General features: G+C 41.6%; 1 protein-coding gene across 6 annotated transcripts in view; it reads left to right on the plus strand.

Annotated features, from left to right (window-relative positions):
* The window catches only part of LOC109912215 (oxysterol-binding protein 2-like), a 318,882-nt gene that overhangs the window by 277,692 nt on the left and 21,873 nt on the right, over positions 1-19,317 (plus strand). For all 6 annotated transcript variants that reach the window (XM_048611306.1, XM_048611307.1, XM_048611311.1 and 3 more), the window contains one exon: positions 8,777-9,022. In XM_048611306.1, coding sequence (XP_048467263.1) covers positions 8,777-9,022 — 246 coding nt within the window. The remainder of the gene's footprint in view (positions 1-8,776; positions 9,023-19,317) is intronic.

Raw genomic sequence — 19,317 nt, forward strand, 5'->3', positions numbered from 1 at the left:
CTGTAACCTTTTAAGGGAGCAAGTTCCAAATTTCCACTATTTGGTGTGATAAATGCATCCTGATCTCATAATAAAATGGTCTGGCTGTAATTTTAGCATTATGTTTCCTATTTCTGGGTGCTCCCACCAGGGGAAACTAGTTCTCTGTATCTAACCTGTCAAATCCTTTGTGATTTTCAATATGTCAATGTGATCAGTTGTCAATTTTTATCGTCTGTCACTAAGTTTGGATGGAATTTAACACCCTCCCCTGAGGGAGATGGGGTTGTGTATGGTCTGGAGAGGACATGGCTGCCTTTCTGCATCTGTCTCAGTTTTAAGTCCAGGACAGAAGGGCTCGTAGTTTGCATTAAGAGGCGAATCGAGGCCCTGCAGTGAGAAATTATTGTCGATTTAACAGCCGCAGCCATTAGTGGGTGGTGTAGTCACCAGTGAGGAAGCCCGGAAAGCAAACTCTCGTGTTTTTTCTTGGGGTTTCTCCAGTTGTCAGGCTTTCAGTGCCTGGTGAAGGAATCTGAGATCAGGAAGCAGGAGGGAGTCTGCTGAGAAAGCCCACTTTCTTTACTTCAGAAATATATTCTATTCATAAAAATCTTTATATACATACATAGTCACTAAAGGAGTTCAGTTCTGTACGGTCTTAGCATATTAAGAATAAGCAAACATTGGAGTTTGACTTTCCCGACGGTTCCAGCAACCCAAAGGCATTTCTTACTGATGATGGACCGGAATGGTCTGATAAGTGAACAGGGTCTAGGCCCGAAATGTCAGCCTTTCTGCTCCTATGATGCTGCTTGGCCTGCTCTGTTCATCCAGCCCTGCACCTTGTTGTCTCAGACCCCCATTGTACTTTGGCAGAAAGACCTTAGACAATGGTCATTCCCTGTTGCACCTTCGCAGCAACTTTCCCAAGCTTCAGTGTGTATCTCAGCACGTAGTCCTGGACCTTTAATGTGTCAGTCTGCAACATTCGGTCAAGTTTTGCTCTGGAAGACCCACAAGTTTTGGGTAGACCAAAGCCTTTCTGCTAAAAACCGTACCTCCCCTGAGCTGCACTCTGCCATAGGGTCCCTTTGCTGATCTTGTGCCCTGTTGGACAGCTGCCAGTCTCTTAATTGCTGACACCTCTTATTTTGTGGAATATGGGTACTTGATCCCAGAGAAGACCCACTACAGGCTTCTTAAATGTCTGATTGGAATAATACACGAGCCTTCCCCAAGTGAGGCAACAAGCTCTTGCAAACTCTTCAGCTGGTTGGCTAGGCCTGGATTTTCTTTCTGCCTGCCTCTGTCTCGTTCTGCAAGTCCCTCATTTTCTTTCTTTTGTTTGTCTTTCTTGATCATTTTAGTTTTAAGCTTTATTCTCTTTCTAATCCTTTTTCCTTTGCCTCGCTCTGTCACTGTCCCTTTGTTCCATTGTCTTTCTCATGGTTGACCTTTCTGTTTTCTTCTCTTTCCTGATCTACTTCCCTTTAACACTGGAATTAGGTGAGAGTTACAAACGGCCCCTAACTCTAGTGACAGCTTTTCCTGTACTGAGCAGGGCACATTTATCCAATGTTCTGTTCAGTCCCAGAGGAAAATGTTTCGCACATCCGTCTTAATATGGAAACATGATGTCTTGACTGCAAAGTTGCTTTTTCAGGGAATAACTATTTAGACATAAGCCGTAATGAAGTTGGTTTGCAAATCACAGTGTCATGCAGAGCCAGACAGGTACTTTGATGTCTTTGCTAAATGCTGTTAGCTGGTAGTGTGTGCAGCAGCAACAGAGGCCCTTTGAGTTTGCCAAGCACCTCCAGTGTTACATGGGAATCAGACAAAGCACAATAGAGTTAAAGGAGCCTAGATATTAAACAGGGCCAAATATTGATAGAGTTAATATTTGGGTCAATTTTCTGGACTATTATTGATGTCCGTCTTACTCAAGGAGCAGGTGATTATCAATCACGGCATGGTGGCTCAGTGGTTGCATCGCTGCCTCACAGCGCCAGGGACCTGAGTTTGATTCCACCCTCAAGGGACTCTGTGTGGAGTTTGCACATTCTCCCAGTGTCTGTGTGGGTTTCCTCCCACAGTCCAAAGATATGCAGATTAAGTGGATTGGCCATGCTAAATTGCCCATAGTGTTCAGGGATGTGCAGGCTAGGTGGTTTAGCCATGGGAAATGCAGGGTTGCAAGGATAGAAAAGTGGGTAGGTCTGATTGGGATGCTCTTTGGAGGGCTGAATGGACTGCTTCCACACTGTGGGGATTCTATGATCAATGTATAACAAGACCCTAGGTTGTCATTTACTGACTGAAGACAGCAATCAAAGTAAAACTGCTTTGATTTTCTAATCTTAATATAGTCAGAGTTTGAAAATTCTCATGAAAGAACAACTCTAATTATGATTTAAAACACATTAACTCCATCAACAACATAGTAATATTAAACTCAGCATTTTGAACGTGGCTTTGTGACTGCCTCTGGTTAAGTCTCAATTTATGGAAAATATCTTCTGTTGAGAATCAGAATAAGATCAAATCATTGAAAACAGTTTGTCCACGCCCTCTTCAGGAATGTCAATGCAGTAGCTCTTTTTCTACTGGCTATGACTGAAACTGAACACCTCATTCCTTCCCCAGTCTGGGAACTTCACCACAACCTACCCATTTGGGTAGACTATCCTCTTGAGTGATTTGATGCTGAAGCTCTCAGTCATGTCTTATTGTCTGCGAGACTCGTTAATTCAGGAATTCTGCTGTCCACGTTCTATCTTACGCCTGGTCATATTCACCGTAACACCTCCACTCAAAGCTATGTAGTGACCTGCCTGTGCTTTGATTTTCTAATTCTCATTCTACTTTCAAACTCTTCAGTGGCTTCACCCGTCCCTGTTTCTTATTACCTCCTCTGACAGTACAATCTCTGGTATCCACTTTCATCCAATTCTGACCACTTGAACAAAAACAAAGTTGCTTGAAAAGCTCAGCAGGTCTGGCAGCATCTGTGAAGGAAAAGAAACAGAGTTAATGTTTCGGGTCCGGTGACCCGTCCTCAGAACCACTTGAGCTCAGTGATGGCCATGTTCTCAGCTATCTGATCTCTAAATTTCTAGATCCCTTCTTTAAACATCTCCTTATCTTTTGTTTTATTCATCTCCTCCTCCTCCTCCTTTAGGACACACTTCTACATCTTTGACCAGGTTTTTAAGGTGCTTCGCTTAACATGGCATGGGCTAACGAGAGGCTGGGTGGAATACTGTGTTTACTTTGCCCACTATTACTCTCCACTGATCTTGAGGAAGCATAAAATCAAAGCAGTTGTAAAAATGGTGTTCTGTCTAATGGTGCCAGTCTAATGGCAAGTGGGTTAGGTTAAAATGATCTCGTAAGCAAATACCTGGACTGAGGTATCACAGCCAAGCCGAACCTAGCTTCATCCAACATTCACATATTCTTAGCAGCTGGGCTAATCTCCATATGTTGCTCGATATTAGGTTTTACTTGATAAAGCTCCTGTGAAATGCCTTTATATCTTTTACTGCATTAAAGATGCTGCATAAATATCATTGATACTGCCAGTTTCTGTTGTGTTGCCACTTGGAGAAGGGTTGAGACTGCCCAGATACCTCTCTGTTAAGATCATTGTGGCCAGGAAGTGGAAACCTTTGTCTCATTGGGCTAGGCTGGACTGATACCCAGATCTGAGCCGTAAATAAGCCCATTGGACCTTTTGGCCCATCTCCAGCACAGCTTGGGTGTGTACCGGCCTCACATGCACTGTGGTGCCTCACCAAAGCAGCTTTGGTCATTCTTCTTAAACCCACGGTCTCTACCAACTGTTAGCACAAGGGCAGCAGGTATTTGGGAACACCATCACCTGCCAGTTACACTCCATCTCAACTTGGAACTATATCACTGTACCTTTATCATCACTGTGTCAAATCTTGGAACTGCCTACTTATCGGTACTGGAGGATTGCCTGCATCATGAATTGCAGCAGTTCACCATTCTCTTCTTGCAGGCAACTAGGATAGATGGTAAATGCCCCGTTGTCTGTAACATTCACACCCAGTGGATTAATTTTTTAAAAAGACATTTCTCGAGTATCTCAATACTCTCAATTTGAAATTGCATTTCATGAGGTTGTGTTTAGGCTATACTCATAATCTTGAAGGATGATCATCTCCTCAGCCCCTCAAACTGGTTTCAGAAACTTCCAGCCTAGAACTCACAAACCTAGGCTCCTTCTGTTTCCTTTTACATATTAATCGGCTTGTCTGTGTTAAGAATAATTGGCTCCATCCCAGATAATAAAATGGTTGCAGGCAAAATGTCATTGAGTATTGTGCCTCTGCTGTAATTCTCCAGAATCTACAAATCCTTTGGAATCTAGTCGATGCTGCAGCTGGCAGGGGCTGTTAATGACAGTCCTTTGGGAAATGCATCACAATCTGCAATGGAGGCAGGAACAGTCTGTGTGTGTGTGTGTGTGTGTGTTCTCGTCTAGCTCTGTCACATTCACAAAAACCTTAACTTGTTGTCATTATTTCTGAGTAATGCGCATATTGTATACTTAATGAAACCTTCCTTTGATAAGACTTGCAGTGACAGTGATGCAAAAAGAAATCTTGGGAAATTATTTATGGGATGTCTGACTTATTGCATTTCCGAAGAAAGCACAGGTGAAAATGTCCTGAAAACTGAGGCAAAGTGGGGCAGTTATTTTTAGTGAGCATGAAGCGATGAAATAATTAATGTCTCGGCTCCTGGGATGCTGCCAGTTTGGGAGAGGAAGCTTCAACGCTGATCGGTTTGCATTCTCTTGAAGCTACATTGTCCCATTGAACACTTGGAATGTGAGGGTTGTCTTTAACCTGTTAGATGACAGAATGAAAGGAGCAGATTTCCACTTCAAGTCATCAATCAGGCAATTGTTCTTGAACTGAATGGTTTACAGGACCGTTTTAGAAGGAAGTTAAGAGTCAACATCACTGCAGTGGCCCTGAAGTCGTATGTCATCCTTAACTAGTTTGGGCTACATTTTTCCTTATCAAAAGGACATCAGTGAGCCAGATTGGTTTTTATTCCAATCGATATAGTTGTCATGGTCACCATTCCTGAAACTAATTTAAATTCCACTAGCTGCTGAGGTGGGATTTGAACCCATATGTACAAAGCACCAGCCCCCTGGGCTTCTGGATTATTGTCCAGTGACATTACCACAATGCCTGTGACAGCACAGCATTGTGGGTGACAGATTAAGGTAACAATCAAAGGCAGAATCATAATGTCTTTCCTCACCTTCAGAGAGATTCTAACATCCCCTCCGATTCAAAAAAGGAAGTGCTGAGTTCTTGGGGTTCTGTTGGTGCAGCAGTAGTGTCACTACTGCTGAGTCAGGAGGCCTTGCTCCGGAGATGCGGAAGACATTTCTGATCAGTTTGATTAAAATATCTACACAGACATTGGTACAGAGGCCTCCTCTTAGTTGGCTCTTGTGGCACAATGGTACTGTCCCTACCTCTGGCCCAGATGATCTGGATTCAAGTCCCACCTACCCCAGAGGTGTGTTACAGCATGTCCAAACAGGTTGATTAAAGCACCTATACTGCTGTCAAAATTCCAGGTGCTGAGTTCATAGGGCTTTTGTGGTACTATGGTAGTGTCTCTACTCTGGGATAGAAGGCCTGGGTTCAGGTTACACCTGCTCCAGAGTGGTGCCATAAATATGTCTGAACAGATTGATTTATATGAAAAGGAGCTGAGTTCTTCCCCAGTGGGGAATTGGCTTCTGGCCAGGGAAATCATCTGGAGGGAAAGGTAAAAACTGGCATTTGTGTTAAACTATAGATTTACAATAAACCTTATAAATCTCTGAAAGTCTTCTGATGCCTGTTTCAATGTATGGATATCAGTTTTCTTTTAACTGAACTTTTGTAATATGTTTTGGAGGGTGGCAGTATTTTTTTCTCATTTCCCTCCATTCTGTCCATTTTCTTTCTCTCATAGTTGGCTTTTTTCCAGTCAATTACTTTCCCCCTTGTATCACATATATTTCTCTTAATCAGTACAGTACACCTTATTGTATTATGATCACCACTTCCTAGAAGCTATCTCACACTTGCTGCTTCTTATACAAAATAGTACATGGAATGCAAGAGCAGTAAGTCTACTGCTTAAAATGCCTGGCTGCTCCTTGGCTGGCAAAAAAAAACTTAAGGAAAAATGTGAAACTAGATAATTGAAATTGTAGTATGTATGTGCTAAACTTGACATGATATAATGTCTAAGACAACAAGGTGCAGGGCTGGATGAACACAGCATCCAGCAGCCTCTCTGCTCCTATGATGCTGCTTGGCCTGCTGTGTTCATCCAGCCCTGCACCTTGTTGTCTCGGATTCTCCAGCATCTGCAGTTCCTACTATCTATGATATAATGTCTAGTGGTCTTTATGTATCAGTTGGGTATGTGGCTTCCAAACCATCTCAAGAGTGCTTCATCAGTCTAATCCACTGTATTACCAATCTGCCTTATTATCAGCAACTTTTCTTTAAAATATATACTTTAAACACTAGCAAGAATTAAAAGAAAATCAACACTTTTTGAGGTGACCCACAGACCTCAGGTCTGTGTCTCAGCATGGTGCTGAAGCTTGGAAATAATTTAGTTAGCAATCTTTTCAGGCAGGCATGGTAGTTGTTTGAAGATTATCTGTTTAATTGTGGGGAGAAGGGGTAAAACCAGGATTGATCAGCCACTATTCCACCACCTCTCTCAGACTGTTACTTATACCAATGTCTTCTTGCACAGCCTTCATCTGCACTTTTACAGCACGCTTAGCCAAAACTCCATCTGCACATACACAGACTGACCATTTGTTGCTCATTGTTATGTAAAAAAAATTGGATCACAGACCTTTCTTTCACAAAGAAGGAATAATACCGGGATACATATATCAATTAAAAAAAGAACTTTGTTTTACATTAGTGTCAGCACAGAAATCCAGCCTGCCTTTAAAGACAGACACAAAACTATGGAAGTGCCAATTAGGTAAAATGCAAAATGCGGAGACTGCATCCATCTTGCTGATTTCATTTAGAGTTTGACATGTTGTCACTGCCTTCACTGTCCTAATCCTTGAGCTGTGTCGTGGTGTAACCTTATTATGTGCTCTGCTATTAAGGTCTGAGGTATCGAATAGTACCACCTGCTGCATTCACAAAGAAAGGGGCTCAAGTTCAGCGAGAATGGAGAGTGACCAAAGGCAAATCTTAATAAAAAAAGTAATACAGCTAAAGTAAATTAAAGAGGCTGTCAAATAAAATATAAGGGGTTCCACGCACATGGGATTTAAGATCAGGTTTAGTCGTAAAAACTTGAGTACGTGATCTATGTGCAGTGCTGAAGGTGTATCATGCTGCAGCAGATGCCTTCCTTTTTGGATGAGTTATTAAACCGAGGCTCTACCTGCTCTCTCAGACAGATGTAATATAGTATATATGGCACTATTCGAAATGAGAAGGTGAGTTACCTTTGATGTCCTGATCAATATTTATCTCACTAACAACATCAATAAAACAAATTATCGCTTTGCTTTTGATGGGATCTTTCTGTGCACAATTGGCTGCTATGTTTCCTTCTTTACAATGTTACTACTCTGGAAAGTACTTCACTGACTGTAGAATTTTTTGAGATGCCCTGAGATCTTGAAAGGCACTATATAGATCAAGGATTTTCTTTAGCATTATCATATCTGCCTCAATACTTACACTTCAAACCTTCAGAAATTTTCTAGGTTTAACACCGGCTCAATGTGCCATGCTTCTATATGGTTAAGGGAAGAAGCTGGTCTGTCTTTAATTGTGAGCAATACTTTTGCATAATTCAAATAGTATAAAATAGTTGCAGTCATGAGAATAATGCTTACAATTTGAATAATACTTTGTTCATACTAATCCCATGTCATTGCATGGAATATCATTCAGTGGTAGTGTCCCTACCTCTGAGCCAGGTTGAACCTGTCATTTTGGCCCTTTGTGGCTGAATAGCTACCAACACCTATTGTCCAGACTCAGTTGGTACCCATATCACCTGTGGGTAAGAAGGTTTAGGGTTCAGTCTGACTCCAAAACTTGAGTACCTAATATAGACTAATTCTGTGAACGGTACTTGAGGAGTTGCTGCACTCTCAGTTGCTATTCTTTGGGAGAGGCATTCGCCTGAGGTTCATATCTTCTAAGGTGTCACAGTAAGATAGCGTCACTGTGGAGCTGGACATTTTGTGTAGAGCTTCCCCTTTCCAGGACACGAGGACCACCTTCAGGAACAGTGCAAAAGTGAAACTTTATGCTACAGGAATCAATATCCTAGATAGATATGGAGTCTCGGCCAAGAACCTGTGTACTGATCATTCTGATCTACCATAATGCAGTCAGGAAATTGGTAGAACCCTAGCAGAATTTGTGTAAACAGGACATTTCTCCAATGTTTCACACTGCAATTACAGCTGGTGATCAAGAGAACCCTTGAAAAAATTCAAGATCTTTCATTTGCTGTTGGCAAGATCCTATAGTTGATGCAATGGTAGTGTGAGTGATTAATATGTTTGTATTATAACTCCATTGTCTGCTGTTTTAACAGATGTGCAAACATATTTTATTTCAAAAGGGTCAATATCTCCAGTAACACGAGAGAGAGAATAATAAATGCACAGCAGTGACACCTTCTAAAAGTTGAAGTAACTGTTAATTCTACCGGACTTGGCCCTTTATGTTCTCATTGATTCCAGGTTAACTTCAACGAGCCTTTATCAATGCTTCAGAGACTAACTGAGGACTTAGAATATCACGAATTATTGGACAAGGCAGCTAGATGTGACAATCCTGCAGAGCAGATGTGCTATGTGGCTGCATTCTCTGTGTCTTCCTATTCAACAACCACTCATCGCACAGCAAAGCCTTTTAATCCTCTGCTTGGGGAAACGTTTGAGCTGGACCGGCTAGAGGAGAGCGGCTTCCGCTCACTGTGTGAGCAGGTAAGGGGTTTCCTGAGGGCTGTTAGTCACTGGCTTAATTGCTGACCCTTGTGTAGACAATGTATCATAGTTACAGGTGATTGAAGTAATCAGTGTTAGTGTGATAACAAGTTTCCACACTGTGGCTTCATAATTCTAAACTGATTGATTGCATAGAATCCCTACAGTGTGAAAGAAGGCCATTCAGCCCATTGAGCCCACACCAAGCTTCCAAAGAGCATCAAACCCAGGTCCATCCCCATCCCCATCCCCCCCCCCCCTCTCCCCGTGACCATGTATTTCCCATGGCCAATACACCTAGCTTGCACATCCCCAGACACTGTGGGCAATTTAGCATGGCCAATCCACCTATCCTGCACATCTTTGGACTGTGGGAGGAAAAAGGAGCACCCGGAGGAAGCCCATACAGACATGGGGAGAATACATAAACTCCACACAGACAGTCACCTGATGATGGAATTGAACCTGGGTCCCTGGCACTGTGAGGAAGCAGTGCTAACCACTGAGCCACCGTGTTGCCCCATTTGTTTGAAAGACATTGTGTTCGGAGGATCAGTATGTGACATGGCTTGGTACTAAACCATATGGTTCAGGGAGATGCCAGATTCAATCCTTGGCCTGGGTTAAAATAAGTTTCTAGACAAAGAAATAACAAGCACCACCTAGTCCATCATCTACCATCCTGGGATAAATGCATGGTACTTGATTGCAGTCAGAGACTGTACCAGCAACATTTAATAGCCTTGGGTTCAGAAATAAAAACCAACCACTATCCAGCCAATGACAACTTGCTGAAATGTTGTCAGTGTGAAGACATTGGGTTGGTTCTGACTGTCTCTTATCCTGAAACTCCTAGGCAATGTACAATGGGGAGGTAGAACTTGAGGAGAGAAACAACTAAATGAATGGCAGCTAAACCGGTTTTCTTTTGTTTGGTTTCCTCCATTATTTGGCCACCATCATTCCTGATCCTGATCCCAGACTTTAGCAAGCAGCTCTCTAAAACCAGCGCTAACCAAAGTATGGCCTTAACTGCCTCCTCTAGTCATCTACCAAGTACCTTTGCTCCTAGCCATAAGCTCCACTCCACTCTGCTCTGCTTCTGTGCTGTCTTTCCGATCGGCTTTCATGAAGATTAAGGTCACATTCCATCATGTAGGGCCAAACCAACTGCAGTCTCTTCTTAAGTGGATAATCAAAAAGAGGAAGGATAATCAAGTAGCCAGACTCGGAGGGTTACAAGGAACAGGCTGGAAGAAATAGCAGAGGTTGAATTAGGTGCGGCCTGTTCCTATTTCCTAATGAAGTTGTAACCCTACGATTCGGATGCATCGTCACAGGTTCTGATTAGCCATTCAATTGTAAATTTAATCTCACAGAAGAGCCTTTGGCAAAGCCCAGACTAAAGAAAGATATTAAATATCAACTCAATTAATGTTCCCGAAAGAAATTAGCCCCTAAATAGATCCATTACTAGATTAAATACAATTGTTAAAAAGCTTCAGACAGAATTGATGAATTTAGAGCATAGAAAGAGAACACTCAGCCCTGACATGTCCCATGCTTGTGCTCCGTATGAGCCTTTTCCCAGCCTACATCACTAATTGTTTAATGACATCCTTCTATTGCTATCTCCATCATGCACTTACTTATATTCCCAATTGAATAAACGTATGGTATTCACCCAAAATACTTTGTGGTAGCAAACAATCACATTTTCGTCACTTTCTGTGTAAAAATGTTACTCCTGAATTTCTTTTTGGGTTCCCAAGGGGCAGCTCTCAAGGATCCTCTGTCTTTCCAGTTGTCCAGCAGTTACAAGATTGTTACAAGATGTGTGCATGAGGAGTGGGGACTGCAGGGAGACTGAGTAAACTGACCACCGAACCATGATACAGAGAGCCATTCAAGTGGGAGGAGGAAGTAGAAATATAGTAGTGGTAAGGGACAGCACAAATAGGGATATACGTACTGCTTTGTGCAGCTTCGAATGTGGGTTCTGAAGGATGCACTATCTGCTGAATGCCAGAGTTAAGGACATCTGCTAAAGGCTGGAGGGCAACATAAAGTGGGATGGGAAGGATCCAGTTGTTGTCTTCATTAGTGTTAATGATATTGATGGAGCTAGAAAGGAGTTTCTGCTGAAAGATTTTGAACAGTTAAGGGCTAAATTAGAAAGCACGGCCTCTAAGGTAATAGTATTTGAGCCACAGGCTAAGTGACTGAGGGTAAATAAAGCTGTGGAGTTTAAGTGTGTGGCTGAAAAATTGCTGTGGGAGGAACAGGTTTCAGTTCGCACAACACTAGCACCAATGTTAGGCTAGAAAGGAGCTGTTCCTTTCTGACAACCCTCACTTATCTTGTCAAAAAGAATGCCTAGACCTGTGCAGAAGGCTTCAATCTAATTGGCAGAGGATAGCTCTGGAGGGGGGATACATGCACTTACAAAGCAAAAAGACATGGCAATATTGCAGGCAATTATTTTGATAATGATACCCAGTGTGGGATAGGAAGTGTCAAGGACAAACATTAAAAAATAGTAAAAAGGCAAAATTAATAACTCATAAATGTGCTCAGTGTTCGGAACAAAATGAATTAATTAATGGCACCATTAGAGGTTAATACATACAATCTCATAGCCAACACTGAGACATGGTTACTAGGAGATCAAAGCTGGGAACTAAATATTCAAGGGTACACAACTTTTCAAAACGTTGGATAGAAAGGAAGTATGGTAGTGCAGCTTTGTTAGTATGGGATGAAATAATTGTGATAGTAAGAAATTGTCTAAGATAAGATTAAGTAGAATCTATATGGTTTGGAGGTGATAAATAGAAAGGTGAAGAAGGCACTGATGGGGTAGTTTAAAGGTCACCTAACAGTTTTACTGTATAACTGAGAATAAATCAGAAGATAATGAAGGCAAGTAAAAAATGCAATACATTAATCATGTGTAACATTAATCTCCATGTAGACTGAGAAAATCAAATTAGCCAAGTTAGCCATGATGAAGAATTCACACAGTTTGTTGGAACAGCTTTGTTGGATCCAACTGGGAGGTTAGGCTGTTTTGGACCTGCTAATGTGTAATTAGGCAAGTTTAATAAATGATCTCAGAGTAAGAAATTTCCCAGAGAGTAGTGCCCATAACATTGTAGAACTTAGCATTCAGTTTGAGAGTGAGAAAGTTGGTTTGGAAACATCTGGGCTCAACCTAAGGGTAATTAGAGTCATAGAGATATACAGCACGGAAACAGACCCTTCAGTCCAACTCCTCTATGCTGACCAGATATATCCTAAACTAATCTAGTCCCATTTGCCAGCATTTGGCCCATATACCTCTAAATCCATCCAGATGCCTTTTAAATGTTGTACTTGTACCAGCCTCCACCACTTCCTCTGGCAGCACATTCCATACACCCATCACTGTCTGTGCTAAAATATTGCCCCTTGCGTCCCTTTTCAATCTTACCCCTGTCACCTTATACCTATACCCTCTAGTTTTGGACTCCCCCTCCCCAGAGAAAAGACCTTGTCTATTTACCCTATCCATGCTCCTCATGATTTTATACCCCTCAGCCTTCGACACTCCAGGGAAAATAGCCCCAGCCTATTCAATGTCTCCCTACAGCTCAAACCTTCCAATCCTAGCAACATCCTTGTCAATTTTTTCTGAACCCTTTCAAGTTTCACAACATCCTTCCTATAGCGGGGAGACCAAAATTGCAAGCAGTATTCCAATTGTGGCCAAACCAATGTCCTGTACAGCCACAACATGACCTCCCATCTCTTACACTCAATGCACTGACCAATAAAGGTAAGCATACCAAATGCTTTCTTCACTACCCTATCTACCTGCGACTCTACTATCAAGGAACTGTGAACCTTACTGGTCCAAGGTCTCTTTGTTCAGCAACAACCCCCAGGATCTTACCATTAAGTGTATAGATCCTGGCCTGATCTGCCTTTCCAAAATGCAGCACCTCATGTTTATCTAAATTAAACTCCGTCCACCACCCTTGGCCCATTGGCCCAACTCATCAAGGTCCCAGTGTACTCTGTGTAACCTTTGTCGCTGTCCACTACACCTCCAAGTCTGGTGCCATCTGAAAACCTGTTAACCATGCCTCCTAAGTTCACATCCAAATCGTTTGTATAAATGACAGAAAGCAGTGGACCCAGCACTGATCCTTGTGGCACACCACTGGTCACAGGCCTCTAGTCTGAAAAGCAACCCTCCACCATCACCCTCTGTCTTCTACCTTTGAGCCATTTCTGCATCCGAATAGCTAGTTCTCCCCCTATTCAATGTGATCTAACCTTGCTAGCCAATCTACCATGAGAAACCTTGTCAAACTTCTGAACTCTATATAGATCACATCCACCACTCTGCCCTCAACAATCCTCTTTGTTACTACTTCAAAAAACTCAAATCAAGTTAGTGAGACATGAGTCCCACGCACAAAGCCATGTTGACTATCCCCAATCAGTTCTTGCCTTTCCAAATACATGTAAATCCTGTCCCTCAGGATTCCCTCCAAAACTTGCCCACCACCGATGTCAGGCTCACCGGTCTATAGTTCCCTGGCTTTTCCTTACCACCTTTCTTAAATAGTGGCACCATGTTAGCCAACCTCCAGTGTTCTGGCACCTCACCTGTGGCTATTGTTGATACAAATATATTAGCAAGGGGCCCAGTAATCACTACCCTAGTTTTCCAAAGAGTTCTAGGGTACACCTGATCAGGTCCTGGGGATTTATCTGCCTTTATGTGTTTTAAGATGTCCAGCACCACCACCTCTGTAATATGGATAGTTGTCAAGATATCACTATTTATTTCCCCACATTCTCTATCTTCCACATCCTTCTTCAAAGTAAACACTGAAGCAAAATACTCGTTTATTGTCTCCCCCCATCTCCTGCGGTTTCACACATAGGTGGCCTTGCTGATCTTTAAGTGGCCCTATTTTCTCCCTTGTTACCCTTTTGTCCTTAATGTATTTGTAGAATCCCTTTGGATTCTCCTTAATCCTTTTTGCCAAAGCTATTTCATGTCCCCTTTTTGCCCTCCTGATTTCCCTGTTAAGTGTACTCCTACTGCTGTTATACACTTCTAGGGATTCATTCGATTCCTGCTATCTATACCTGACATATGCTTCCTTCTTATTTTTAACCAAAACCTCAATTTTTCTAGTCATCCAGCATTTCCTATACCTACCAGCTTTGCCCTTCACCATAACATGAACGTACTGTCTCTGGACTCTTGTTATCTCATTTTTGAATGCATCCCATTTTCCAGCCTTCCCTTTACCTGTGAGCATCCGCCCCCAATCAACTTTTGAAAGTTCTTGCCTAGTACCGTCAAAATTCCTCCAATTTAGAACTTTGACTTTTAGGTCCAGTTTATTCTTTTCCATCACTATTTTAAAACTAATAGAATTATGGTCACTGACCCCAAAGTGCTCCCCCACTGACACCTCAGTCATCTGCCCTGCCGTATTTCCCAAGAGTCGGTCAAGTTTTGCACCTTCTCTGGTAGGTAGATCCACATACTGAATCAGAAAATTTTCTTAGACACACTACCATCCAAGCCCTCAACAGTATGACAGTTCCAGTCTATGTTTGGAAAGTTAAAATCCCCTACCACCCTCTTACTCTTACAGATAGTTGAGATCTCCTTACAAATTTGAACCTTAATTTCCTGCCGACAATTGAGGGATCTATAGTATAATCCCAATAAGGTGATCATCCCTTTCTTATTTCTCAGTTCCACCCAAATAATCTCCCTGGGCATATCCCCAGAAATATCCTTCTGAAGTTTTAATGTTATCCCTAATTAAAAAAACACCACTCTCCCTTCTGTTTTGCCCCCCTTTCTACCCTTCCTATAGCATTTATACTCTGGAACATTAAGAATCATAGAATAGAATCCCTACAGTGTGGAAACAGGCCCTTCAGCCCAACAAGTCCACACTGACCCACAGAGCATCCCACCCAGACCCATCCCCCTATAACCCACCTAATCTACACATCCCTGAATACTATGGGCAATTTAGCATGGCCAATCTACCTAGCCTGCACATCTTTGGACTGTGGGAGGAAACTGGAGCACCCGGAAAACCCACACAGAGACGGGGAGAATGTGCAAACTCCACACAGTCAGTCACCCCAGTGTGGAATCAAACCCGGGTCCCTGGTGCTGTGAGGCAGCAGTGCTAACCACTAAGCCACTGTGCCACCCCAAAGTTGCCAGTCCTGTCCATCCCTGAGCCACATCACTGTAATTGCTATGATATCCCAGTCCCAACCATGCCCTGAGTTCATCTGCTTACCTGTTTAGACCTCTTGCATTGAAATAAATGCGGTTTGATTTATCAGACCTACTTTGTTTTCTGATTTGTTCTGCCTGTTCTGACTGTTTGACTTTGTCCTTTTCCCAAAAGTACCAGTCTCAAACTGATCTTGCAGTGCTGAGTTGGTTGGAATGAACTGAGGAAGGAATTTAGCAGAAAAGTGGGTTGAGGAACTTTGGAAGGCATTTGAGAAAATATTTCCTGATTTGACAAATACAGATGCCCCAGTGAGGAAGAAGGAAACTAGGAAGTGGTTGAGCCAACTGTGGTTAACTGAGAAGTTAAGGATAATTTCACACTGAAAGGAATAAATACAACATGGCAAAGATTAGTGGTAAACCAGAGGTTTGGGTAAGTTTAAAAAGGTAACAAAATTGACCAAATAAAAATAGAGGAAGAAGATAAACTATGAGGGCAAACCAGCAAGTAGTATAAAATCAAACAGGAAAAGCTTCTTTACATATATAGTAAAGAAGAGAGAGGCCAAAGTGAAAATAGGCTTCTTGGAGGACAATGCTGGGATAATAATGGCAAACCAAAAAAAGGCAGGGGTAGGGGGACTGGAGTAGGGGAGTGACAAAAAGCACAACAGCTATCACTCTTAACAAAGTATTAGGAAAAATATTGAGACCAATGGTCAAGACATCCCCTGGACCTAACAGGTTGCAATCATAGAATTATGAATGAAGTAACTACAGAGATAATGAATGCACTGGTAGTAATCTTCCAAAATCTTGGGATTTGGGAAAAATCTCAGAAGATTGGAAAACTGCCAATGTAATACATTGAAAAACTTCCTTAGTCAAAAAGGGAGACAAAAGTCAGGTAACTGCAGACAAGTTCACTTGACACCTGTCTTGGGAAAACGTTAGAGTTTATTATAAAGGCTGTTAACAGGAGACCATTTGGAAATACATAATAAAATCAAGATCGGCATGGCTTTTTGAAGGGGAAATCATGTTTTACAAATTCATTACAATTCTTTGTCACAAATTTAGATATCTAAAAGCATTTAATAAGGTGCCACACCTAAGGCAACTCAAGAAGATAAAGACCCATGGTGTCGGCGATAGTGTAATAGCATAGATAGAGAATTGGCTAGCTAATAGAAGGCAAAGTTTGGGACAAATTTGGGAGTTTTCAGGGCGGTAACCTGTACCTGATGGAGTGCCACAGGGATCAATGCTGGGCCACAATTATTAACAGTAACATATTAATAACCTGGAAGAGAAATTTGATGTACTATTGCAAAGTTTGTAGATGAAGCAGAAATAGGTGGGAAGGCAAGTGTTAAGGAAGACAGGTGGAGTCTGGAGGTTAAGTGAGTAGTTAAACACTTGACAGAATACAATGTAAACAAATGTAAAGTTATGCACTTTGGAGGTAGAAGAGATGAATATTATTGAAATGGGAAGAGATTGCAGAAAGCTATAGCACAGAGATTTAGAAGTCCTTGTGCATAAATCACAAAAAGCTAGCATGTAGATTCAGCAGGTAATTGGGAAGACACGTGGACTGTTGACCTTATTTCTAATTCCTGCCCCTAATTTCAAAGTGAATGGAGAATAAGTATAGGAAGGTCTTGCTAAAATTGTACAAGCCACAAGTCAGACCACAGATGGAAATTAGAAGAGTGGAAGGCATCTTGAAACATATAAGATTCTTAGGGGACTTGACAGCATCTTGACAGATGCTAAGGTTTTCGGCTCGAAACGTTGACTTTCCTGCTGCTCGGATGCTGTCTGACCAGCTGCACATTTATTGACAGATGCTGGCATGTTGTTTTCTGGGAGAGTCTGGGATCAGAGGGCATAATCTTTGAGTAAGCGAGTAGTACATCTAAGACAGGTGAGGATTTTTTTTCCTGTAAGGGTAGTGAATCTCTGGATTTTTGTTTACCACAGAAGATTGTTGAGGCTGAGTCATTAGGTATGTTCTAGGTTGATACAGACAGATTTTTTAATTAGTAAGGGAATTGAGGGTTATGAGGATAATGCGGGTAAGTGGATTTGGGGATGATCAGATCAGCCATAATCTCATTGAATAAATCACTCTCAATGGGCTGAATAACCTACTGAAGTGCTACTACATCTTATGGTCCTATTTATGATTTACCGGTTTTGGTAAACTGGACCCTCTCCCTCTACCTCACCATTTCCTACAATAACAATTACGAATCTCCCTGCTTTCTTCAGTCTTCCCTTCCTTTGACAATCTGCAGGCAATTAGAAAGCCAAACCTGGTGTCACTAAACTACTACATCTCACCTGGTCTTTAACTATGAACTTGTCTCTTCACCTGAATTTTGTCAGCTTATTACATTGGTTCAGTTGCTAACATGTTGCTGACCATTCAGAGATGTGTATTCCAGGACTTGGCACTCCAGAGGAACATTTCACTATGTGAGAATGATACTATCATCCCAGATATTAAACTGAGGCACCAGTTACTTATTCCATTAGGCCAAGTGGAAAGCAGAGTTCCACAACATCATTTGAAGAAATTCAGATAGTTGTCCTAGTGTCCTGGTCAACATTCCTCCAACAGTTTAAGTCACCAAAAAACTGATTGCCCCACCATTCATCACATTGCTTGGTATGGGATCTTGGACTGCGTAAAATGTCTGGTACATTTACTGCTGACTATTTCAGTGGAAGTCACTCAACGATGTATCTGAGATAACAAGATGTAGAGCTGGATGAACACAGCAGGCCAAGTAGCATCAGAGGAGCAGGAAAGCTGATGTTTTGGGTCTGGACACTATCGATGTATCTGAGAGATGTGTTTAGACATTATAAATCAGTCCTGTGATTCTAAATGCGATTTTTAATAGCAATGCTTTCAGTATTAACTCTACAGCCTGATATATACCCAAGAGAAGGAGATTGACCTTGTTGAAGTAATTGGATATTTTTTGTGTAACTTTTATTTGCAAATGTTTGTGATCAAGCATGTTGAGGGCATTTACTATCAGGACATGAAAGAGCTCCTATATTTCAAGCACAAAATATCACAACTGGCTCTCCCAAACCAGTTCTAACTTGTACAGGTTCAGAAAACTCTTCAATTCAGTCTCATCCTTAGAAAACCAGCACTATTGCAGATAACCCCATGTAGCCCAATCTCTGAGTGATATCGTGAAGCTGTGTCAAATCTTGCACTAATTTTGTGCGGTCAGTCCTTGCTGGCAAAGTCCTGCACTGGGCCTACCCACATGTATTTCATGTGAGATCCATATGGTCAGTAGACAGAAGAGAAATTCATCAGTAATTTCTGCTGCAACTGAACTGAGACTCAAGGTAAGAGGACAGTAACTAAGTCACTGCTCAACTCAGTAGGAGACTTGAGTTTAGATTTTCCAAATACTGACAAAGGGATAATCGATAAATCCACTTCAGTTTTCCCACCAATTACAAAATTATCAAAATAATAAGACTGTTTCCTAATCATTTATTGACCTAGTTATTACATAGATCTGCAGGGCTAAATAGGCTGCTAGCCTCTGAGCATTATGAAACTGGTAATGTATAATATCTATCACATTATTACACTGAAAGTTACAATCAGAATCTTCATATCTATAAATAAGATCCTATTAAAAGCATATAATTACTGTCACTAATGAATGTGCATCTTTGAGTACTCTGTTCATGCATAAATTAGAATGTATTTTCTCATTTAGGTTATTTCAGATTAGCATATTTCAAAATATAAAGGCATCTCCCGTCATCTCAATTTGACCTCATATATCAGCATATCTTTCTCACTAAATGGGGCAAGTTGTTTCTAGTTTTATGAAATAATGTGGCTCCCCAGATTGTGAGTATCATAAGCATGTTTTATCTTTCTACTCCTATTCCATCGAGTTACTGTTAACTCTTATGTTCCTTCTATTTTCGATCCATCAAATTTCAGTAGCTCTATATATCTATTCCTCCAACT

This window comes from Rhincodon typus, chromosome 24 (assembly GCF_021869965.1).
Source record: "Rhincodon typus isolate 14 chromosome 24, sRhiTyp1.1, whole genome shotgun sequence".
In the NCBI taxonomy this organism is placed as follows: domain Eukaryota; kingdom Metazoa; phylum Chordata; class Chondrichthyes; order Orectolobiformes; family Rhincodontidae; genus Rhincodon; species Rhincodon typus.